The following is a 24,969-nucleotide window of genomic DNA, read 5'->3' as shown; positions in this document are numbered from 1 at the left end:
CTGGGGAGACTCCCACCCGGCAGCCCCCGCCAGAGGCCCCAGGCAGCCATTAAGACCCAGGGAGCACAGGGAAGCAGAGGAAAGCCTCCAACACCCAGAATCCCGGCTGCCTAGGGAAAGCCACAACTGCACAGCCCACACCGGCTGTGGACCGGACCCTGGGCAGGGGCTTACTGTGCAGTTCTGCCTCATCCTCAGAAAAGTCTTCAAGGATGCCATCATTGTCAGAACATTGTGGGTGAGGAAACTGAGGCCCCAGGTTGGCCACATGCAGTGAAGCAGCAGGGGTGCGGCTAGCAGACCCGGGAAGGGAGATCTACACTGAAGGACATGCCCTGAGCATGGAGTGGGCCCCGGGCAGGCTGCGTGGCCCTTTGCTGTGCAAGCTTCTTTGAGCCTAGTCACAGCTCAAGAGGAAACCTCTTCATTTCATAGGTGAGAATAAGACTCAGAGTGGTAAGAAGCTGGAAACAGCAAGAAAGTGGCTGAAATGCTTCAAGATGATATTCTAAGAATATCACACGGTGTCTAAGGCCTGCACTGTAGCTAACCAGCCCCTGGCCTCCTTCTGCCATATCCTGAACTCCAGCAACCTATTAAATCCTTGGGTTTTTAGGGTCCCTCTCAATGAACTAAACAAGAGCACCCCTGCTGGGCTAATCGGGATGGATAGATTTAGGCCAATGGCTCCTGGGATAGAGGCTCAGCTGGGCAAGAATGCTGGGACAGCTGTACCGAGCAGGCAGGGGCCTGACACGTGCTGGTCACTTTCACCAGACCCCTGAGCCCCTCCCTGCTCAGGGCTCACATGGCATTGCTTCAAGGATCCAAATCAGGTTCAGACCTCAAACGACTACTAGGATGTTCTACTATGAAAACCAAATATTGCAGCTTTTTTCCAATTCCCATTCAAGCCACTTCAATTCCCCCTAATCATTGAGTTAGATAAATAGAATGGTCTTAATTACAAATTAGATACATAATTTGGTGACTAATTTAGTCACTAAATTTTATCCTTGGTTATCATTAATTTAATATATCAAAATATCTAAATGTCCCTCAAAGAGAACATTGACTTCCAAAGACGTCTTCATTGCCACAGTGTGGGACCCCATGCTCTTGAAAGGCAAGAAATGGCAATGACGCAGCCCGGGCACATGAGGGGTCTTCACAAAGCTCGTGGAAAATGCTTATGATGAAAAAACTATCATGCATTTTAAATTTTTTGTATCAAAATAAAGTCATAATAACTCATTATAACATTTTTGAACAGCATCTAGTTTGAGACACTAAGAAGGATCAGACATCGGTTTGAAAAAAGTCCCTTTGAGAACAACATGAATTTTGCTAAAATTGAAGTAAGAGCAAACATCAAATTTATAGTGAACATTGGGTAAAAGAATGGGTGAGATTATCGATGCTTTACCAAAAGTTTATGAGGACTGTGCCCCAAGGAAATCAGCAGTTAATAAATGAGTAACTTGTGTTGAGAAAGGATGAGACGATGTTGAGGATGAAGCCTGCAGCAGGAGACCATCCGCATCAGTTTGTGAGGAAAAAAATCCATCTCGTTTGGGCCTTCATTGAAGAGGACGAATGATTAACAGCAGAAACAAGAGCCAATATCATAGACATCTCCACTGTCTCAGCTAATACAACTCTGAGAAAAATTAAAATTGAGCACACTCCACTCCATGCTGTCAAAACCGTTGTGATCAGCAGACAAGAACAGAGCTTTCAATGAACATTTTAAACAAGTGGGATCAAGATCCTGAAGCATTTCTTTGAAGAATCGTAATAGGAGATGAAACATGACCTTACCAGTATGATCCTGAAGACAAAGCATGATCAAAGCAACACCTACCAAGAAGTGGAAGTGGACGAGTCACAGCAACAGTGGACGGGTCAGGAGGAAAGGTCATGGCAACAGTTCTGTGGGCTGCTCAAGGCATTTTGCTTGTTGACTTTCTAGAGGGCCAAAGAACAATAACATCTGCTGATTATGAGAGTGTTTCAAGAAAGTTAGATGAAACTTTGGCAGAAAAACACCCGGGAAAGCTTCCCAGGGAGTCCTTTGCCACCACGGCAGACCTCCTGCTCATTCCTCTCATCAAACAAAAGCAATTTTGTGACAGCTTCGATGGAAATCATTAGGCCATGATTGGGCTCCTTCTGACTTATTTTTCTTTCCTAATCTTAAAACATATGTAAAGCGCATCTATTTATTTTCATTTAATAAGGTAAAAAAGACTGCACTGACATGGCTAAACTCCTGGGATCTTCATTTCTTTAGGGATGGACTAAATGGCTGGTATCACCATTTACAAAAGTGTCTTGATGTTGATGAAGTTTATTTTGAAAAATAAAGTGTGTGTGTGTATATATATATACACACACACACATAAATATATATATTCAATTTTCCCATGAACTTTTTGAAGTCCCCTTGCATTTATAGGGCACTGGGTCTATGAGAGGCCATGTGCTGCATGATGACGGAATGACTCTTAGGAAACACGCACCCTTTGAAAGCAGGGACTCAAAAAGGTCCTTATACACCCATGTTCATAGCCTCACTATTCACAACAGCCAAAAGCAGAAACAACCCACGCATCCATCCACAAATAAATGGATGCACAAAATGTGGTGATACATCCAATGGAATATTATTTAGCCTTATACAGGAAGGAAATCTGATGCATGCTACAACATGGATAAACCTGGAGGACATTATACTAAGTGAAATAATAAGCCAGGCACAAAAGGATAAATCCCATATGATTTCACTACTATGAGGCACTTAGAATAGGCAAATGTATAGAAACAAAATCATTCTATTATAGAGATACATACACGCATATGTTCATTGCAGCACTATTCACAATAGCAAAGACATGGAATCAACCCAAATGCCTGTCAATGATAAACTGGATAAAGAAAATGTGGCACATATACACCACTGGAATACTATGCAGCCATAAAAAGGAACAAGACCATGTCTTTTGCAGGGATGTGGATGAAGCTGGAAACCATTATCCTCAGCAAACTAACACAAGAACAGAAAACCAAACACCACATGTTGTCAGTCATAAGTGGGAGTTGAACAATGAGAACACATGGACACAGGGAGGAGAACACACAATGAGGCCTGTCAGTGGGGCAGGGGAGGGAGAACATCAGGATAAATAGCTAATGCATGCAGGGCTTAATACCTATGTGATGGGTTGATCGGTGCAGCAAAGCACCATGGCACATGTTTACCTGTGTAACAAACCTGCACACCCTGAACATGCATCCCGGAACTTAAAATAAATTAAAAAGAATCAGAAAGCAGAGTGGTGGTTCCTAGAGGCTGGTGAGTAGAGGGGGATGAGGAGTTATTAATGGGGACAGAGTTTCAGTTTGGGATGATGGAGAAATTCCGGGATGGATGGCAGAGGTGGTTGCACAGCAATGTGATGCACTTAGTGCCACTGAACTGTACACTTGAAAACAGTTAAAATGGTAAATGTTATGTAAGTTTTACCACAATCAAAAAAGCAAAAAATAAAAGTCGGGAATGCATCCTAGTGGGGGCAACCCTGCAGGGGCACATGCAGTGTACTAGAGTGCTCAGAGGGTGGATGCAAGGTCATCTGTTCTGCATGGGTTTGACTTGGCCTTGTGCATGTTTAAAAGCTCCACTTCTCTCTGCTTTGAGATGTCAGTGTGTGAGCTGCAGAGTCACACAGTTACTCAGAAGAAAACACGGAGCCTGTCTGAACATCACAGATTGCAGGGCAGACAGTGATGTGGCGTCACTGGAGGATGAAAGGCAACTTGATATGGATGAACAGCATGAGGGGGTGAGCCTGTCTGGGTATAAGGAGGCAGCAGGAGACGCCACTGCCTTCGTTAAATAGCTAGGAAGTCCTAGAGTGGGCTGAAATTAGACCAACTCCTGGCCCTTCCTCAGAGACAGTACTTAAAATATGTATGTGTTGAATTCAGGGGAAAAATAAATATACCAGGAACACACTTTGCAAACTATAAGCAACTTACAAACATAAGTGACTCTCACACCTTGCTCCAGAGCTGGGATTGCATCTGGGGAAATAACATTTTGTCTTTTGCTTTTTAAAACTCAATTCAAGCCTGTACACAGTAGCCTGAAACTATCTAGATACTGAGGCCAGGCTTATTCTTAGGAAGTTGAGAACATTTCCTCCAGATCCAAGATCTTAGCTGTGGTTTTCTGACTGGGGTGCCTTTATTTATTTATTTATTTATTTATTTATTTATTTATTTATTTTTCTTCTTTCTTTCTGTTGCCCAGGCTGGAGTGCAGTGAGGTGATCTTGGCTCACTGCAGCCTCCACCTCCTGGGTTCAAGCAATTATCTTGCCACAGCCTCCTGAGTATCTGGGACTACAGGTGCATGCCACCATGCATGGCTAATTTTTGTGTTTTTAGTAGAGATGTGGTTTCACCATATTGGTCAGGCTGGTCTCGAACTCCTGACCTCAGGCGAACCACCCACCTTGGCCTCCCAAAGTGCTGAGATTACAGGTGTGAGCCACCACGCCTGGCCTGGGGTGCCTTTAGATGCTGCTGGGGATAGCTGAACTGAGTGTGTGGGACTAGCCCTGAGCTGGCTCCCTGGTCCACAGTGGTCCAGTGTTTCTCGGTAAAAATGTACCAGCTTTCTTGTTTCACAGAGAAGGAGCCTCTGCAGGGCCCCAAGGTGTGAACACTGAGAATTCCCATCAAGGCCACCCTGGCCCCACCACAGCAGAGGGTGCCGCCAGCCACCTCAGCCATGTCACCACCCCCAGACATGCATGTTATTTCAGGCCGGTCTTTGATGGAAACTGGCAGAGGGGGGCTGCCAACAGGATAAATATAGCCGTGTTTTTTGTGTGTGTGTGTGTGTGTTGTGTGTGTGTGTGTGTGTGTTTTGCTGAGTTGTGGAAGCTCTGGACAATGTGGTGGTTTGGGGTAGGGAATTTGGATGCCTCTAGTTAGAAACAAAATCTGTAGGGAAAAGAAAAAGAAATTCCTGCCTTGTGGGTTGTGGTTTTTGTTTTTCTTTTTTTTTTTTTAGTTTTCAAAGCACCTTCCCAGTCCTTCTCCGCAGTTGGTTGTATTTCTAAGTATTGAGAAGCAATGTGAGGTAGTAGCTCTGTGACAGGCAGCAGGGATTGTGTGGTGACCCAGCTGGCAGGGCCTGCCCTCACTGTCCCCAGGAGAGAAGAAAGCCATCCGTTAATGACCTTGTTCTCCAAAGAAGAACAGTCTAAGGAAGGAAGACCCTGCCAGATAAGCCCTGCTAGGAGCTGGGGACTGATCGCCAGTGTCAGGGAAGGTCCCCGGCAATGATGGGAGCTGACCCTTGTGGAACAGCGTCTGTGACGGGCACAGTGCTCCGTGTGTTCACACAGGTCATATGACATTAGCAGAGGGTTTTATCTCCAGGCCATGGCGAGAGCAAGCTGATGAGGGAGCCAGCCCTGGGCTCTCTACCTCCCAGCATGACCACTCCCAGCTCCAGGACTATGCGACAGCTCAGCTCTGGGGCGCAGCCCCCCATGTCCCTGCAACATCCTCACCCAACCCTGCCCTCTGCCCTGGATACGGATTTGTTCCAGGTGGGAAGGTGACTGTTTAAGTCCTGTTGGCCCTAGCCACTTTTCAAATGAGGACACTGCAGGTCAGAGAGCTCAAATGGCTTCTCAAAGACACAGAGCCATGGAAAACAGACTCGAGTCTTGGACCAGAGCTTCTGACCCTAAAGCCGTTGCTCACACTACAGTGAGAAAAGCCATAGCTGCAGCAAGAGAAAGCAAATGGCGTGACAACTCCAGACACCAAGCCCCTTCTGGGAAATCCAGTCCTGAGTCTGGTGCCCAAGCCAGAGAGCACAGCTTGGAACACTCGGTTAGTTTACAACCTGCATGTGACGCACATTATCGTTTTACTTGCAAATAGAATAACGAGACAGGGAGAGAGGGAGAGGCAGAGAATGAAATGAAAACAGAGAGAGATTGGAGCAAGGTTGGATTAGGAAGAGAATGTGCAAGAATGCAGAGGAGACACAAAACAACAACAACAACAAACCCAGCTGAGCTATGACAGAGCTATGATGGAGGGCAGGTGCATGTGAAGAACAGGTGGAAGCCAAGGCTCTCTGCAGGTTTTCAGGAATTGCCCCGAGAAGGTGGTGTCAGCCCCAAGTAGCATGGTTGCTGTCCAGATTGAGATAGACAGGAGAAGCCTCCAGGGTTGAGGGGTCAAGAAAACAGTGCGTCTCTGCACACCAATGTCTGTTAACTCAAGAAGTTCCAAACTCTGGGTGAATAACCTCATTGACATCTCTTCCAGCCAGTCACGTGCTGTCAATGGTCAGCTGGAAATAAACAGGAGATTGTACATTAGCAACTGTCTCCATCTTTACTCAGATATCTGGAATCAACCGTGGGGACAATAATTTGCATATAGATGCCCAATCTGTCAAAATAAAACAAATAGAAGCTAGAAGTAACTGGGCCCTCCAGCCCCCTTCACTGGGGATGAGTGTGTGAAGAATGCCCGGATTTAGCGAGGTCTTAAGGTACAGAACTTTTCTCTGCAATAAATCTTTTTGTTCTTTTTGCTGCACCATAGGCATACCAGAGTATCCTTTTCACTGTAGCATGTATTCTAACTTCTAAATGGCCTCAGTTTCCTCATCCTGGGACAAGACTACCTTGTGACCTGGTTGGGAGAGACAGTGTGAAGCCACCGGAGCCCTCTTCGCTTGTTCACTACTTGAAATCCCTTTGGTCCATCTCAGTTCCCAGGTAGCTTCTGGGTCCACTGTTTATTACAGTCCCCGAGGTGGGCTGGCCACCAAGGGGCCAGATACTCCTGCTCTTTGGGACCTAGCACTTCCCCAGAAGAGGCCTGCTTTCCCAGAAGAGTCCCACTCCCTGATCAGGGCTGGCTGGTCTTTATAGTCCAGGAAGGTCCCTGCCCTCTGCCTCCTGGCAGATTCTTGCCCCTCCACCAGGGCTCAACTCAGACAGACACTTCCTCCTTTTAGTTTCCTGGGCACCTTGGGATTAATTCTCATTAGGTTCTTATACCAGAATCTCTTTTGGTTCTGATATAACTCATTTTTCCTATGCCATAATAGGAAGAACACAGGATTGGTACTGGGAAACTCTGAGTTTGAATCCAGCTCTGCAACTAAGAGTGTGGCCTTTGGCAAATCTCTTATGATGACCCTGAACCTCATTTCTCAGAGCTATCCAGTAGCAATGATGCCACCTGCCTTTCAGGGCTGCCATGCAGTCCCTAGCACTATGTCTGGCAAACAGAAGACACTCTGGCAACAGTAACCATAATAGGATGTTTTGCCTACTACTAGGTGAACACATGAATACTGTGTAAATTCAGTGTCTGACATAGTAGGAGCTCAGCAAAGATTTATGGAACTGACATTGAGCTCTGAAACGTCCCTTGAGCAAGCTAAGCTTACCTAGGAGACAGTTCCCACCCCCGGAATGGCTGAGCCTGCTTCTTTCAGCGGGAGGCGCCCAGCTGCCACCTTCCACTGAATCCTCCCATCCAGCCCTGCTGGAGAAGGCTGGGCCTCGGCTGTCCTCCAGGGTTTGGCGAGGAGCCCACAGACAAGAGCCAGGGCATGAGGAGCTATGGAAGGGGCAGAGAAAGCCTGAGTCCAGATCCTGATGTCCACCCTGGATCTCTGTGACCTAAACTCTCCTTTAAATCATGGTCTTTTGTGTAAACGGTGGGGAACAGAAGGGGATTTTAAGTAGGCAACCTCTAGTGTCTCTTTTAGTGAGGACATTCTATAGAAAGGCCATGTTCCTGGAAACCAAGTCACCATCTTCTGGCACCTGGGAAGGCCTGCACTGCTACCTTGGGGCAGAGATAATATCTGCCACTGCACAGAGTCTCCTGAGTCCCACTCCCTCACCAGAGCTGGTCCTGCCCTTTCTTTGATTGTCCCTCCATTAACATGTCAAAGAATGCCCAGAAGGTGTCTTCCTAGGAATCCCTGGGGTCAATCCTTGTTATGCTCACCTGCTGCTTGCCTCTTGAGGGCTGAGGCACTTCCCGTGGAACTTGCCAGCTCTTTGCTGCCACAGGGGCTGCCGTCACAGCCAGCAGCTGTGTCAGTGGTGATGGGGGTTGGGAGAGCATGGGACCCCACCTGGACTTCCTGCTCCTCCAGTTCCAGATGCTGCTGAAGACAGGGTTGGGTGGCTGGCTGCCCATGGGGATCTCACCAGTCCCAAGGCCTGTTCCCAGAGCACCATGGGCTGTGATCATGGCCACTGCTGCCACTGCCATGGGACACGCCCACGCCCAGCACAGGCCTACTCTTGCAACCATGAAGCTCCACACCACACTGGGCTGGGCTTCCAAGGTGGCAGCTCACAGCCACCGAGGCCTGGGTCAACAGCACAGAGGGGAAACTGCAAGAGGTGTGACCAGAAAGGTAGGCAGGAAGCAGGTATGAGGGGCATTGCTACTCCCTGAGGTGCTGGGCATCCTGAGGGCAGTCAGGGCAGGATGTTGGGCAGGGGTGACTCAGCCAGTCTGCATGTCAGAGCATGGGTTAAATGGCAGGGAACAGGTCAGGGGTCAGAGTGGTGGTCCATGAGAGAGGTGATCGGTGCTGACAGGAAGCAGGAGCTGTGCAAATGGAGACGATGGGGAGGTGCCGGAATGCAGGGGAGATGGACAGGAGAGAGGAGGGCTCCAGCTCTGCCATCCTGGGCCCACTAGCTGAGCTCTTCTGCTTCTTCATCTGCAAACTGGGGTAGAGTACCATTGGCTTAATGAGATAAGACAGAAAACGTACTTGGCAAGGTGCCAGGCACCTGACATTTTCAACAAGTCAGCAGTGATTCCGCTGCTGCTGCCGGTGGCCCGTATCTCCAATGCTAGATTTGCAGCTTTAGCCATGGGGTGAGCAGCAGAACCCTAACCAGGATAGCTGGGTATCGAGGGGTGCAGGGTGCTCTGATGCATTCAGTATTGGGTGTGTACTTCCAAGAGCCATGAGGCAGCTGCAAGAGGGGAGGTCATGGATGGACGTGGAGCTCAGGAGAGGGCTGCACGGGGGCTGTGGAGGTGGGGTCCTCAGGATACAGCTGAATGGTGATCAGAAATAAGACATTCTCTGCAAGAGAACACACGCTCAGCAGCGAACCCCAGAGGGCTTGGGCAGAGCTGAGTTCAGGGGAGGGGGAGCAAAGGTAGCCAGCAGAGGGTGAGAGGCAAGAGGCAGACAGCAGGGAGCAGACAGTGTAGACTCCAGGCTGTGGAGAGAAGGAACCAGAGGAGAATGGTGGCTTGCAAGGGGTCTGTGCAGGTTGAGAAACGCTTGTCATTTTGGAGATGGAAGGAGAAGTTGAAGATGCAAAAAAGATGAGGGCTTACATGGTGAAGGAGAACCCCAAGGAAACTAGAAATGAATCCTGATGAGGTGGAAGAATGAGGAGAACCAGAAACAAGACATTGTAAGAATGGAAGAGCAAAAGAACACGACTAACTCCATTTTCAATTAAAGGAGCCCTTACCCATTCCTGCACGTAGGCGAGGATAATTTTAGGGCACTGAGATAAAACGCAAAAACAGTAATCATGTAGTTTTTGAAACTAACTCTGAGATTAAAGGAGAAGTATGTAACAACTATGTTTCGTTGAAGGTTTATAGGAGCTTTGTGATCTGACCAAGGACAAAGGAGTTTCCAACTTCCTGGACCCTCGCTGGTGCCCAGAGATGTTAGCAGTTGTTGGTCATGTTTTTAACATAAAAAGAGCCTAGAATTTGTACTGACTTGAGATGGTCTCTGCAACACTAGTCTGCCAGCTCCTCAGGCTGCCAGCTCTTGAATAAGCCTGCTTTTCCTTCCACCAAATCTTGTCTCTCAAGTTTGGCTTCCAAGCAGTGAGCAGGAGAATCCGATTTCAGTTACAACATTTTAAGGAATTCCAAACTGACTCTGAAATGGGCTGGAGTGCAGTCACAGGGCACTCAGAACTGGGGTACTGTGAGAACCTGGGAACCCACACATGGACTGAGGGAGAAAAGAGATGGAGGAGATCCCAAAAAGGGGAGGATTGGGTAGCCCCAATCCTTAGCTGAGCCAAAGATCAGCCCTGCAAGAGGTCAGGGTTCCTCCAGCCAACAGGAGTGAGGGTGGGAGCAGAGAGGCTTCCTGGAGCCAGAGCTTAGTGCAAGGAGCAGTTTTAGGGTTAGAATGCCTGGAAGGTTGCCAGGCTGGGAGGTCACCAGGCTGGCAGGTACCTTTCCATCTCCTTAGTTTGCCTAGCTTCCTCATGATGTTCTCTGGGTCCATTGTGGGCAGGACAGTGGTTTAGGACCCTCTCTAAAGTCTCCATCTTTTGTGGACCACAGACCCCTTTTAGAAAACTGAGGAGAACATCAGACCCTCACACACACAACGCAAACGTCTGCATAAAAATTCCTGGGTGATGTTGGCTTCTCTGAGATCCATCTGTAGACCCAGGAGTCTGAGGTACTAATTGTACACATATACAGGAAGTAATCACCCTGGCTGCTCCCAGCATCTAGAAAAGCTGTCATAAAGGAAAACAGAAGGCTGATTCCTTTAGCACGGCCCAGAACCCGATACAAACCACCTACTAATGAGTTTTCTCCTCGTTGCTGATGGAGGACACTTGTAATAAAGTTTAATGTGGAAGAACAATGTGCATTTAACCAAAGCTGTAAACATTTCTAATTATATTTAAGACTGTAGAGTACAGTACATTAACATTTAACAATCAGACACTAAATTGGAGTGACGCTAATAGCGTTGTGTTTATTAGAAATTGGGCACCAAGTCATCTTTCACCCGTGACAACAGAAGGAACAGAAAACTTCCACAGCCTCCCTTCTCCACCACACTGTGTGTTCAGGAAGAGTCTTGTCTAAATCCCCACCCCTTGAGAAGATGAGGATTATTTTGAAGAAAATACACTCAGCAGACCAGACACAGCTCAGCGCCCATGTCTGTTAGCCTTGTGCACTGGGGAATGCTTTTTTCCCAAAGAAAGCACTTTTAAAAATGAGTAATCAATTAATTCAGAATGAGCAAAGGCTCAACCTCTATTCTCCCTGCCCTCTGCAGAGTTCACACCACAGAGCCCTTCTTCCTTTGAGAGACCCCCAAGCGCAGCTTTCTCCTGGATCTCCCCTGCTGCTGTGACTGTCACTGTCCTCTGATCTCCACCTGGATCTCCTCACCTGCTGCGTACCTGCCAGCATGGGTGCTCCCCACCGCTCAGGCCCAGCCCTTCCCCTCTTCAGTGCACGGGCAGCCTCTCCCTGGGAATCTTGCCCACTGTCCGGGCTTCGGTTGTGACCTATGCCCTGAGGACACCCCCTTTCCTGCAATGAGCACCAGATCCATATTTCTAACAGTTTACATCCTTGCCACTCAAAGTGTGGTTCAGGGACCAGAAGCATGAACATCCCTGGGAGCTTCTTAGCAACTCAGAATCCCAGGTCCTATCCCAGACCTCCTGAGCCAGGATCTTCTTTTTTTTTTTTTTGAGAAGGAGTCTCGCCCTGTCCCCCGGCTGGAGTGCAGTGGCGCGATCTCAGCTCACTGCAAGCTCCGCTTCCTGGGTTCACACCATTCTCCTGCCTCAGCCTCCCGAGTAGCTGGGACTACAGGCGCCCACCACTACGCTTGGCTTATTATTATTATTATTATTATTATTTTTGTATTTTTAGTAGAGATGGGGTTTCACTGTGTTAGCCAGGATGGTCTCGATCTCCTGACCTCGTGATCCACCCGCCTCGGCCTCCCAAAGTGCCGCAATTACAGGCATGAGCCACCGTGCCCAGCCAGGATCTACATTTTAATAAGATCGCGATGATTTGTGCATGCATTAAGGTTGAGAAAGCACTAGTCTACGTGCCCATCTATCTGGACACCCCACGGCCACTCCAACCCAGCATGGCCATGCGCAATGCAGACCTTGCCCCTAGACCATGAATTTCTGTTTGGTTTTCCTTCCTGATGAACAGTTTCTATCCTATGTATGGAGATGGGAGTGTGGTCTGGGGTGGGGTCAATGTCCCCACCATGTGGCTGTCTCACCTTGTAATGGGCTCCAAATGACACAGAGCTGGGTCACCTGGGTCTTACTGCAGTCTCCTGGATAAGAGATACTGGAAAGATGTCATGTTCCACATGGAAGCCAGCCTAAGCTTTAGGTTGACACAAAAAGACTTCCTCCAGCATGCATGTGGCATGGCTCTTCTGTGTTACTACGCTGTTCCCTTCCACCTGTTGGCGCCAGCGCCCCTCAGTCTTCCTCTGGTCCTGACGGTGTCCCTCTCCAAACCTGAGGCCTCCCTTCTTTAGGGAGAGCATCAGTCCTGGAGTCCCCCATCGAAAGCTCTCCATTGAGAAGCCCAGGGCGGGGCCCACTCAGGCAGCAGGGCGCACAGTTCAGCGGGAGCTCACAGGCTGCAATGCAGCCACTGGGTGTGCCCTAATTGGGCACCCTGGGTACTGATATCAGTGTGTTTTTTTGTTTGTTTTGCTTCCTGTCCTGGGAAGCAACTTTGATGCATACTGTATTCAAATTCTGTATGCAACCTGACTTGCTTGACCAAAACCAAGATTTAAACAGCAGGGTAATTAGAGAATTTATGGAAGAGAAGAGTCTGGGGATGTTAGGGACTCGGGGTGGAGTCCTGCCGTTCCAGGACATTCTCCTCCCTGCTTCTTGCTCAGTGTCTGTTGCCTTCCAAGGCTTCTCCACTAGGCAGGAGATGTGGCAACAGATAGATTTGTGTCATTCCAGCTTCACTGCCCAAGGCAAAGATGATTTCTTTCTCCCCAGGATTTTGATTATCCTAGGGGGCCACATGCATGCTTGGGACCATTTCTGGCATGAGCTCCATTGTTGGCTCAGCCTAGGTTACAGTCATGCATATCAGAGGTTGTGATGAGCAGGGCCATGAATAATCCCCAAAGCGAGGGGGTCTTTGGGCTTATTGCTGTGTGGACCAGCCCATATTATCATACATTAAAAATGTATTTTCTAAATGCCCCATGTTGTCTTCACTCTCACAAGAGTCAGGAGGTGGGAGGCCTGGTTTTTCCTTATTTTCCCCATGAGCTAACAGAGTGGCGGTACATTCGTAAAGAGGTGACTCTAAGGAATCCCAGGTCTCTGCTCCACTACAGCTGCTTCAGGGCAGGCCTCAGGGATTTGGCTTGGCAGGACAGTTTCACCCAGGTGGATGCCCCTTCATACCTCCCGGCTTCCTGTGATAACTCCATGCCAACCATGCCAAGGCCAAAACTCACCACCAAATCTGAGAGCATCTGCTCTCTGCCTGAAAGAAGCCACTGCACTCTAAGCAATGGGTTCATACTTGTTTTAGCTTCATTTAAACATATAAGCAATGGTCCATTTTGAAAATTACTCATATATAGTTTCTACCGATGATGCCTTATAGTAAAAACAAATTTGACAAACTTTCCCTAATTTCTATGTCAACGATATGTGATATGTTTTCCCTTATCTTTGGAAATGACAATGCATGATTAGTGGTCCACGGATAAAGAATGAATGAGTGGGCACATTTTTTAAGCTTACTATGGCAATAATGTCAATGTATCCTCTCAAACAAGCACCAGATACAAGTCATCCATGGCCTCCAGTTCTGAGCACAGCTTGGGCGTTTGCTTCGGGAGATAACAGTGGGACAAGCTCTGCCTGGATGCTGTCCATAGCTTCCAAGATTCCCCTGGGCAGCATTTTCAGTAGGAGAAGATAAACTGCGGGTCCCCATTCACATACCTTAGTGTGGATTTGTGCAGTGATCACCACAGTTTGGGAGAAAGAGGCTGGATTCAATTTATAACAGTGATTGGTTCGACTCTAACTGGGAGCTACCAGCTCTCAAGAGCCTGTGTTCTTGGTAGAATGTGTTCCTGTCCATGTATAATAACCCTAAGCTCTCCTTGGATTTAAGTGGGTGGGTTTGAGGGTGACTGAAGTCCATTTCCATTCTGCAGAGGCCTAAGGGGCCTGGCAAGATATTACCCCCTGGCCCGTTGTCCTCTTCCCACCATTTCCTTTTCATGTGCCCCCTCTCCTTCCCATTTGGCACCCCCAGGGCCCCACTAACCCATAAGGCTCTTTGGGCAAATTAGGAGATCATCCTCTGCCCTCAAAACACTATACATCTGTCAGAACACTGCCATGATAAAATTAAAAATCCCTGTGATAATTATAATATGAATGATGTGCTAACCAGATATCCTCCCCCCTCAAAGAGATGCTCAAAGAAGTTCTAGTGAATTCTTCCAAATTGGTCTTTCTTCCTCAAAAGCTGCATGGTTTATTTACTGCCTTTGAGATCTGGCAGAGAGGGAGGAAGGAGACGCAGGTGTCATCCAGAGAGGGTGAACTTCCACTTTGTAAAGGCAGACCGGTTTGCTCCCAGAAAATCAATATCTGCTTCCAGTTTGGATCCTTTCCAATAAACCATAAACTTTCATGAGTCTTTGGGAACATTACTGTAGGGCTAAGTTAGTGGACAAATATTTGCTTTTTAAAGTTATTGCAATGAAAGCCTTAAATAGTGAAGAAATTTTCATTTTGAAAATGCAGACTGGCTTTAGCATGAATGTCAACACAGAGCATTTATGTAGCAATTTACAGTTTCTAGAACCTGGCAAGATTCATTACCCCGTTTTACCCTCAAGAATTCTATGGGAAGTTAAGTCATCTTTACACAAACATGGAGTCTGAGATCATTAGGTGATAAGAAACTCAGTCAAGTTCACACAGCTATATAGAGGCACAACTCATATCCCAGCTGTGTTTAAAATAGATAATTTATCATATACAAATGGTCCACTACATAGTCAAACGATTCCTATAGTATGCAGTAAATAGCCACCCAGACTACACTCACACATCAAGAAATGTCCTCAACAACGCAGTTGACAGGATGATGCTTCCAGAATGGATTCTCTGCCAGTGAGTCCAAGATCCCTGTGTCCCACAGGTCCACAGAACAACTTCCCCATGCACCCCTGACCCCCATTCAAACCCATTAGAATTCACATACAAGGTTGCAATGGGCAAGGCACTTGGCAAGAGGAAGGTCTTCAGAATACACTTTCCAGCTTGGCGTGTACTTCCCACTCTCCTACCCTGAGGGCACCCAGCAGCAGATACCCTCAAGCGCTGAATCAGAGGTGACTGAACTTGGCACACAGTGAAGAGGCCCATGCGCTCCAGTGTGGCTCCTGATGGCCAACACCTCTGCTCCTTTGGAAAAGGGTGAGTAAGCACTTCTCGGAGAGTACATTTCTCTATCACTACAGGTCCACTTTGCCAAAGGGATGAAAGCCCTCTAGAATGCTGTTCTTCTTGTCCAGCGACCTCAAGGTTTCATAGGTGGGCACCATGGCATTCAGAGACAGACCTTATACTTCTAGTCAGTCTGGCCCTCTGGCCTTAATCTTCAGGGTCAGTGCATCCATTTAAAACAAGAGATGTCATCTCAGGCGGTGCTGGCAATCAGGCGGTGCTGGCAACGCCATCTGATCCTTGGAAAACCAACATATGTGCCATCTTACAGTTGGGTCCATAATGGCATTTCCTCTAGCTATATACTATGAGCTTGTATCACAGATACGGGAAGACTAGAGAGTAAAATTAAGATTTAAAAATGATTTTAAAGAAAACCTGGGGAAAGAGGAGGAAAATGTGAAGGGGTTTGGCTCAGCAGAAAATCTCTTTGGCTGCTCTCAGGATCAGAGTCCTTACACTCAGGGCTCAGGCCCAGGCGCATCTTGTCCTGGGAGATCTGTCAAGATCTGTGGCCCCTATTCTTTTGGGGAGAGCAGCCTTGTACCTCTTCAAAGGCACCCAGAATGCAGCTGAAAAGGGGGCTCTCCACCACTCAGAAGGCACGAGTGAAAATACAGAAATAAGGGTTTTGTCTCCAAGGCTTCATAAATCACTGGGTGGCAGGCATCAAATAGAACCTTGGAGGAGGATGCGGTGCTACAGCTTGTTCTCCTCGAAGAGGATCTGGGCGTAGACAGTGCTGGTGGGGGCGCCTTTGGCAGCCTGGTGGGGTTTGATCAGCTCCAGCTCGGCATAGGTTAAGTTTTCCTCAGCAATCTTTGGCTATAAAAGAAAAGAAAAGAAAAGAAAACACACAATTCTAGCTGACCACAGGAGTTCTACATCACACATTCATTCATCAAGCATGCATGTTCATAGCATCTTGGGATTCAGAGAGGGATAAGTGCACAAGAAATTTAAGAGGCTACATTGTATCCAATAACATAATTAATAAGATAGATCTCATTGTCTTCATAGAGCACTATGTCCTGCAGTGATATCCTGTGATTTGCTTTCAAGTTAACATGAAACATTCACAAAAAAATGACTAAACACAAGGCTAAAAGAAAACTTTAATGCTGAAGAGTAAAAACAATGTATCTAATGGTTTCTGACCAAAAGGGAAATAAAAAGGTGGAGATGGAAACAAAAAAAATTCTAAAATAACAAAACTAGAATGCCACCACCTAGAAATTTTTGTAAATGACTTAGTATAAAACTATAATTTCAAAATATCTTGAAAATAATGCTAAGGAAAATATTCCTTGCCAGAACCTAAAGCCTACGTTTGAAGCAGTGCTGGGAGAAAACCTTACGCTAAACTGAAATACTTACACTAAATAACATGAATTAAGTGGGTCAGGCCTCCAACTCAAGGAGTTAGAAAAAGAGGAACAAAATAAAGAACAGCAGAAGGAAGAACTTCATAGAAATAAACCCAGACTGCATAAATCACCAGTAAAACAGATAAACTGAAAAATAAATTAATCAAGATAAAAAGGAAAAAAGCATAAGTGAATAAAATAAAAAATAAGAGATATAAACTAAATGAAGGAAGTTTAAAAATTTTTAAACAAGACTAGTTTGCTGAATATACTGAAAAAACTTCTAAATACAGGATAAAATGCATAATGTTCCAGAGAAATAGAAATTATAAACATTAACTCCAGGAAATCTGAAGGTACTGTCAAAAAGAAGGAAGGAAGGGAAGAAGGAGGGAAGAAGGAATGAAGGAAGGAAGGAAGGAATAAAGGGAGGGAGGGAGGGAGGATATCATTTATTAACATAAATTTTAAGTTAAATTTACTCAAAGAGAATGAAGTACATTAAAAGATAGATAATCATATTCAAGTTTATTTTATTCCAGAAATGCAAAGATGGTTTGATATCAAAAAGTCTATTAATATAATTCATAATAGTAATAGATCAAAAGAGAAAAGGCATATGATTATAAATGCTAGAAAGGTACTTAATACAATTAAAAACACATTTTTGTTTAAAACAATTTTTGAATGAAGTAGGTGTAGACATATATTTTCTTAATATGATTAAGGAACATTATTAAAATAAAGAAAAATTGGTTATTCAAATCTAGCAATATTAAAAATTAAACCTAAAAGTTATTTTTCAATAGATGCTGTTGGAATACTTGGACAGCCATTTAAGAAAAAAAAATAAAATCACATCCTTATATCATTCTTCACCCCAGGTTAATTCCAAATGAATTAAAAATTTTAATGTGGAAAATAAACCTATAAAAGTACTAGAAAATAGGTGGGGATTTTTTTAAAAAATAGCCTCCAAGTATGGAAATTATTTTAACATATGACACAAAACCCGGGAGCAATAGAAAAAAAGATGTGTGTATATTTTCATGCTACACATCGCAAAACCATCTCTAAAAATCAAAAAACAACTGAAAACATGAGGAAAATATTTACAGCTCATATTAAAGGGCTTTGCAATTCAACAAAGATAATAAGCAAGTTTCCACTAGCAAATTCAGCAAAGGACAACAGACAGGACCAGCAGTTCATGGGAAAGAAAAATGCAAGCATCTCACAGATGAAATGATACTCACCCTCTCATAATCAGAAAACCGAGACTTAAAGTCACACTTAGACATCATTTATGTGTCTTTCAAGTTACCAAACATTAAAAAAAAAAACAAAGGTTGACAAAACATAGAGGTTCTCTCCTTTACTATGAGTGGGAATCTTTCTTGGTACAAACAAATAACTGTAAACACTTAAATAGGTATCAGTAGGAGATGGGGACATTCGTATAACACAATATATGGTGCAGTCTTTAAGAACAAAGGAGGAGCTATATGTGTACTTTATATTTCACTATCATATCCTGTGTAAATACGTGTGTATGCAGGTATGTAAGTAAATATGTGGGTACATATTTTACATACTTAGAAAATCCTGGGAACTCTTGGCACTCATTCAGAAAATGGAGAGCACGTTAACCATAGCTCTTTCTAGGGAAGTAACCTGAATAGCTGCAGGGAGACTGAGCCTTCACTGTGTACATTTGTTGCTACCTTTTGGATTTTGTAGTAGGCACACGTATTTAAACAATGCATTAATTAATTTTAATCCGTAATTAGAAAAATAAAAGTTGGTCATGAATTTAAAGTCACACGGTCATTTTCATTTAAGCACCTCTGCTTTTTATAAGGATGTCAGACTTAGGGTCTTTTGGTTTTGGCTTTGGTTTTGTTGTTGTTTGACTTACTTTTTTAAAAAAGTTTGTATGCCTCTTTCCTGGTTATCTGGTGGAAATTCCAAACAACTAAACCATCTTCATTCAATTTAAGTTTCTTAAAAAGAATGCCAAAAGCAAAAACACTTCTTTTCTTTTGAGATGATGCACCCTAAAAGGCACAGGAAGTAATAGACAAGGAGAGTTACAAAGAATTCCTTAAGCCAGCACCTCTGCTGGAGGCGACTGCCAAGTGACCTAGACAAATCGTCTAGCAATTTTTCAATTTCAAAGTTAAGATCATTTATAGGGATGAGAGCCTTCTGCTTGCCTTTTGACACCAAAAGTCTTTACATTGCTTCTTAGTCATCCATATCTTACAAGCAACAAAAACCCTGTTTACGTTCTTGCTTTTTGGTTTAATTACATTTCCCACTATAATGATTCCATTTAGAAATGCCATGTGTCCTCAAATAAGCCCACAAAACTCAACTCATGTAAATTTTAGCACCAAGATTTATGAAATCATATTGTCCAGGTGTTTTATTACATTACCTTGAAATTGCATTGTTTTCTAGTGTAGATTATCTGTTTATTCTTAAGTTATTCCATTACGTTTGGATATGAAAAATAACACTAGCTCTCTCAATACAGGTCACCAGGCTGGCTTGGCTGATGTGTTGTTTTCATACATTTTTATGATGTTCCTATAGTAAACATAATTTAATAAAGCCAAAGCACACTAAATAAATAATTGCATCTAGAAAAGCAATAAAAACAAATAAAATTAGTACTTTCATAAGTGGAAAAGGTACTTCAATTACTGCTACAAGCAACAACCCACCATAAAATGTGTAGAATCATTTCCCTTATGCATATTTCTGGAATATAATAATTTGATTGAAGATATGAGGCAGCTCACAGGAGGCTCAGAACTGTGAAGTGTATAGTTTCCAAGATAAGATGCATAATATCAGTCCTTGGCATCTTTAAAGAACCTATTGTTTTTCTGGCATGCAGACTTGGCTATCACATCAGCCATGTGCCTAATTACATTTCCCAGCTTGTTTAACTGGAAATAAATTCTTAATGGCCAATGAAAGGGGCAAATGTATATTCCTCACTGGTTTTCACCAAACTACCTTTCTTTGCACTAATGTTTCAGTGGAAGGTTTAAGGTGCATCTGAGGAGAAGCTTAGAGAACATTTCTGGCACATCAGTAAGACTAGGTAAACTAAAAAACTGGTGGTAAAACCAAGAGCCAGGAGCAGAAAGCAGTGGTTAAAGCAGGTGGTTGCAATGGGGCACAGCCTGACGAGGAGCCTGCTGCAAAGCCCCACCTTTATTTCAGATGATACAAGTTTACTGCTATCTTCAGTAGACAAACCCAACCTGGACTGAAGCTAGGGAATCACTCCCAGCGCCCCTGAAAATGAATGAGGAAGCACTTCTGTTCATTTCCTTATAGCCACTGGCCCTCAAAATAACTCTCTTCAAGCCCCTACCCTACTCTGGGGGATGCAGGAAGCACAGAAGGTTGTGGAGTGTTAGTACAAATTGTGGAACTCAGGATAGAAGCTTCAACAGTGTTGAACTGTCTATTCACAAACACTCTTACGACTGTAAATTCCATTGAAAACCTCAAGGAAACTGCCTGAAGGAGGAGTTCCAGGCCTCAGACCCGGACCGAGCTTTACATTTATATCCGGATGTTGTAATCACTGGAAAACAGGCAGCAAGAGTGAACCAACTGCTGCTGGGAAGTCCTGGCAGAATCCTTTAGAAAAAGCCCTAGAACTTTCTGCATATATGAGAAGCAACTTGGCCATTTCCTCTCTCCTGGGGCTGTTTGGTTTTACTTTATTTTCCCTTTCACCTAACCCGTGGTGACTCCTGGTCAGATTCTCTTTCTATTCCTCAAATAAAGACCCGGCATTTGTTGTATTCAGCTGCTTGGTATCTTGTGTGTCTAAAACCCATTGTTTCATGGACCCTTAGTCTCACTTTTTATATTAGAAAACTACCAGCCAGGGAGAAAACTACCAGCCAGGGAGAAACCGCAAGTAAGTCTGGAGGGGGATTCTATGAGCAAGGGGGGATGGGGGGTCAGATACAGGCAAGTACTGATGCATCAGAGGAAGGCTGCAATAAAGGGAAATTCTTCTAACTCTCAGATCAATGAAAGTGTTCATGGAGAAGAGGCGAGGAGAGTGACTGAGGCTATCGTCCTGGGACTGACTGCAGATCATGGGTGCAGGAGGAATTTGGATCTTAATTCAAAGGTCAGCTGTGTGACCTTGGGCCAGTTCCATCACTGGAGCTCAGAGATAATAATACCTACTTTGTTGGATGATTATGAGGATTGAAATGAGGTCTACTTAATGTTTTGGCCCAGCGGCTGCCCCATAAAAGGTGCTAAACATGTGTGTGTGAACAAATCAGTGTTTCAGTGGCATCACCTCCTCTCTAGGGCCAACTAAAATAGCATGCATATGTGCACATTCTGAATGCTTCGTAAGTTAACAAGAACTTTGTGAACTAAGTAGCCCTGGATATCTTTTGACAGGTAAGGAACAGATTCTAGAAATTAGTTGTTATGGACTGAATCACGTTCACCAAATTTCCTGTGTTGAAGCCCTAACTCCCAAGACCTCAGAACGTGACTCCATTTGCAGATAGGGTTTTTAAAGGGGTAATTAACTTAAAATGAGGCCATTAGGATGGGCCCTGATCCAATTTGATTGGTGTCCTTCTAAGAAGATGAGGACACAGACACACACGGAGGGAAGACCACACAGGGAGAAGGCGGCATCTTCAAGCCAAGGAGAGAGAGAGACCTTGGGAGAAACCAACCCTGCCAGCACCTTGAGCTCAGACATCCAGCCTCCACAACTGTGAGAGAATAAAGTCTGTTGTTTAAGCCGCCCTGACTGTGTGACTGCGGTATTTTGTTATGGCAGCCCTAGCAAATGAATACATAAGTCAAGGTGAGGACAGAAGAGAATGGAAGAAGAGAAAATAGCCTTCCTGAAGGGGAGATGAGAAGAACTACCTGATGGGGTGGGAAGATATAAGAGATTAAGGCATTTATGTCAGCAGCAGAGCACCCTCCCCGAGGCAAGGCAGGGGACAAAGGTCTGATACATTTATCCCTGGTTCAGTGAGGAGCAGGACTGGAGAAGAGAGGCTCTAGGACTTCCTCACATGGTACCCTACCCCCCTACACACCTCCCATCCCCAGTTGCCTGGCCCGCCATGGCCAGGCCTTGGCCTTGACCCTGTGCCACAACAGATCTAGCTGGGGTGCTGGCAGCCCATGCCCACCTCCAGCTTTCTGGAAAGGGTGCAATGGGGACTCAGGTGCTGCCATGCTGACTGGTATGAAGGGCACCTGGCTCCAGCAGGGGAGGGAAGCTAACAGAGGGAAATCAGCCAGGTGTGGCTGCCTCCATCTGAGCAATGCACCTGGCTGCCAGGTGACCGGCACACAGGCCAGCTGCAGGACATTACTGCCCTCTGAATTGAACCCGGGGCCGAGACAGATCCTGCAGTCAGCTGAGCACACAGAGGCTGTGAGTGCCAAGAGTCAGGTCGTTTCTGTCCCCAAGCCCTGTGTGCCACCTGCCATTCTGCAGCTCTCTCTGAAGCCACTTTTCTTTTGTTACCATGTTTCATGCTGGGAACGTAAGGAGAAACAAAATGGCACGCAGAAGCAGCCCCACCTCAGGAAGAGACTGGGCTGAGGTTTCGAGGTAGAAGACAGAAAAATCCCACAGGAAAGGGCTCCTTGCCCTAGGGGAGCGATCATACTAGGTCTGTATGCTCCGACTTCCTTGGGCACGGCCTCAATTCTTCCAGGGAAAAACAAATTAGATGTTAAGACAGAGCAGCAACATGAATGAAAACCAAGCCAACCTGCTCAAGATGGCAGAGAAAACAGACCGAGGAGCCTAGTCTCTGCTGCCTCAATGAACCACTGGACTGGCCCTGGGCCTACCCAAGGTCTCCAGGTTTAAGTGACTGAGGGTTGAAATTCACCCCATGCTCAGCTCTCCCAAGACGTTCTGTGGAGCCAGAGTTGTTCCCATCATGATGGGGAGCTCTTCTTTAATATGTCTATTAAGATGGGTGCCTTTTTGTAACCTACCTAAAGGTGCCATATAGACGGGCAAGGGACCTGGCCTATGTCCAGATACCTTGCCCTAAAACACAAATAAAAACCAATCTGTTTCAAGATAAAGTGAAATACATAAAATAAACCAAGGCTTTGGGAATTCACACTCCCAGGGCTAAGCAGAGTGATCAGATGTTGGGAGGTGGTGGCGTTTCATCTCTGGGTCGCACTCAGCCATGGTGGCAGCCTGTTGCCTGCTGCCCTCCGTGTGGAAAAAGAGAGCCCAGCCCATGGTGGGAGAGGATGGTGGGGCTCAGGATGTGGGTATTGACAGGGGCAGGACTGGGCCAGAAGATTTATTCCCTCATAGCAGAGGATCCCACTGCTACCTGCCTCAGATGTTTCTGACCTGTCCTTTGAATATCAGGGGTTCTCTAGCAATGAATGCCATAGGTTGCAAAGCCCTGAGGGAAGGGGTTTCTTTACATTGCACATCCTGTGACTGCTGAAAGTACCAAGGGTTACGCTATGGATGCAAAAGAGCCACGTGATCCACTCAGTCCTCCTTCCAGGCTCCTCCCTGAAACTTCTCTAACAAGGAAGGAGAGTATAGGTTTCTGTTTAAGCTGATCCCCTCTACATGAAACTCTTGCCCGTCACACACAAGGTGGACCCCTACTCCTTCAACATCCACCAGGCCCTCTGAAGGCCCTGACACTGATGCCATTGGCAGCCACATTCTCCTCCACTTATTGCACCTGTGATGTCCTCTGACCCTGCACAGTGAACTACTCGGATTCTGTCTCACCCTCTCTAATGACCACGATCACCATCACAGAACTGCTCGCTGGCCAGTGAAGGAAGGCATTTTACAACAAACTAATGACGAACTCATTCATTTATATAAGTAACATCTAAGAATGTTCTAAGCATGCATGTTTCTGAGCTATGTTCTCAAATGTGTGCCGGACCCCTCACGCTGCAGGCATGTTCACCAACGTATGTCCACAGACTCAGTCCTAGGATTACAGCTCCACTCACACCTCCTGCTGTGTCTCTGGTGACATAATGGAGGTTTCTCAAAGTTTCATTTTATTTGTGTTAAATGACATGGGTAAAATGGACATTTTACGTGTTCAGTTCTAAGAATTGTAGCACAGGTATAGATGTCTGTAACCACTGCCACAGTCAGGTCTCAGGACAGTTCCACCACCCCTGCATGCCACCCCACTGCAGTCCCACCTTCCCTCCAGCCCTGACCCCTGGCAACCACAGATCTGTTTTCTGCCACTATGGTTTTGTCTCTTAGACAAGGTGACATACAAAGAATCATACAGTGTGTTACCTTCTGGGATTGGCTTTTTTTCACTAAGCATAATTCCCTGGAGATTTATCCCGGTTGTTGTGAGCAATGACTCTCTGCTCCTCTCTGTTGGTAGAGTATTCCACATGCAGCAGCCAGCCATCCACTCACCTGCTGGATGACTTGTGGGTTGTTCCAAGTTTTTAGTGGTTATAGAGTTGTTATAAACATTCACATATAGGTTTTTGTGTGATGTTTTCATGCCTCTAGAGTAAATACCCAGGAGTGGGTTTGCTAGGCCACATGGTAAGTTATGTTTAACTTTGTAAGAAACTGCCTATTTGTCTAGGCTGGACCATTTTGCCCTCCCACCTGCAAAACATGAGTGTTTCCATTGCTCCACATCCTTGTCAGCACTTTTTTTCTTGTAGCCATTGTTCTAGGTGTTAGTGGCGTGGTAATTACCTTTTCCTTATGCTTAAGGAACTTTCCAGTCCTAGACTTGAACTCAACTGCTCCTGGATGGCTGCTGAGCCAAATTAAATTCTCACATAGCACAGCTTCCTCTCAGAAGCATTGGGAAAGGTTTAAAATGCAGTGATGAACCTTCCTGGACTCTGGGCATCACAAAGTGAGTTTGCAAGTTTCAGAGCTTGCAATGGCCTATCTAGCCTTCTGTTCTGCTAACGATGAGGTACTATGACAGCAGATAGCAGCCTCTGGGCTGAATCTCCCACCTCTAATACAAGCCCCCTTTCCCCCAGTTTGAGGGTGAAAATCATGGGGAAGAACAATTTTATTTGGCTAATGCAAGAAAAGTTAACCCCAAGGAATTCTGAGGTTGTGCACCTTTCTGGAAGATAACACACTTTAAGTTCTTAATGGGTAGTTTCTGAGTATTTCATTTTGTAGGTGTCTTTCCATAATTCAA

At 45.5% G+C, this 24,969-nt stretch overlaps 1 protein-coding gene across 2 annotated transcripts in view; it reads right to left on the bottom strand.

Annotated features, from left to right (window-relative positions):
* Positions 1–1,878: 1,878 nt before the first annotated feature.
* The window catches only part of VSTM4 (V-set and transmembrane domain containing 4), a 115,334-nt gene continuing 92,243 nt past the window's right edge, over positions 1,879–24,969 (bottom strand). The window contains exon 8 of one of the 2 annotated variants that reach the window (XM_050805353.1): positions 1,879–1,968. In XM_050805353.1, coding sequence (XP_050661310.1) covers positions 1,906–1,968 — 63 coding nt within the window. In that variant the 3' untranslated portion in view covers positions 1,879–1,905. Of the gene's footprint in view, positions 1,969–10,814; positions 16,194–24,969 lie in introns of those variants that run through there. The other variant, XM_050805352.1, reaches the window with a different exon arrangement.

This window comes from Macaca thibetana, chromosome 9 (assembly GCF_024542745.1).
Source record: "Macaca thibetana thibetana isolate TM-01 chromosome 9, ASM2454274v1, whole genome shotgun sequence".
NCBI lineage: Eukaryota > Metazoa > Chordata > Mammalia > Primates > Cercopithecidae > Macaca > Macaca thibetana.
Note: the sequence above shows the minus strand (reverse complement) of the source record. Positions and strands in the feature narration are given on the sequence as shown.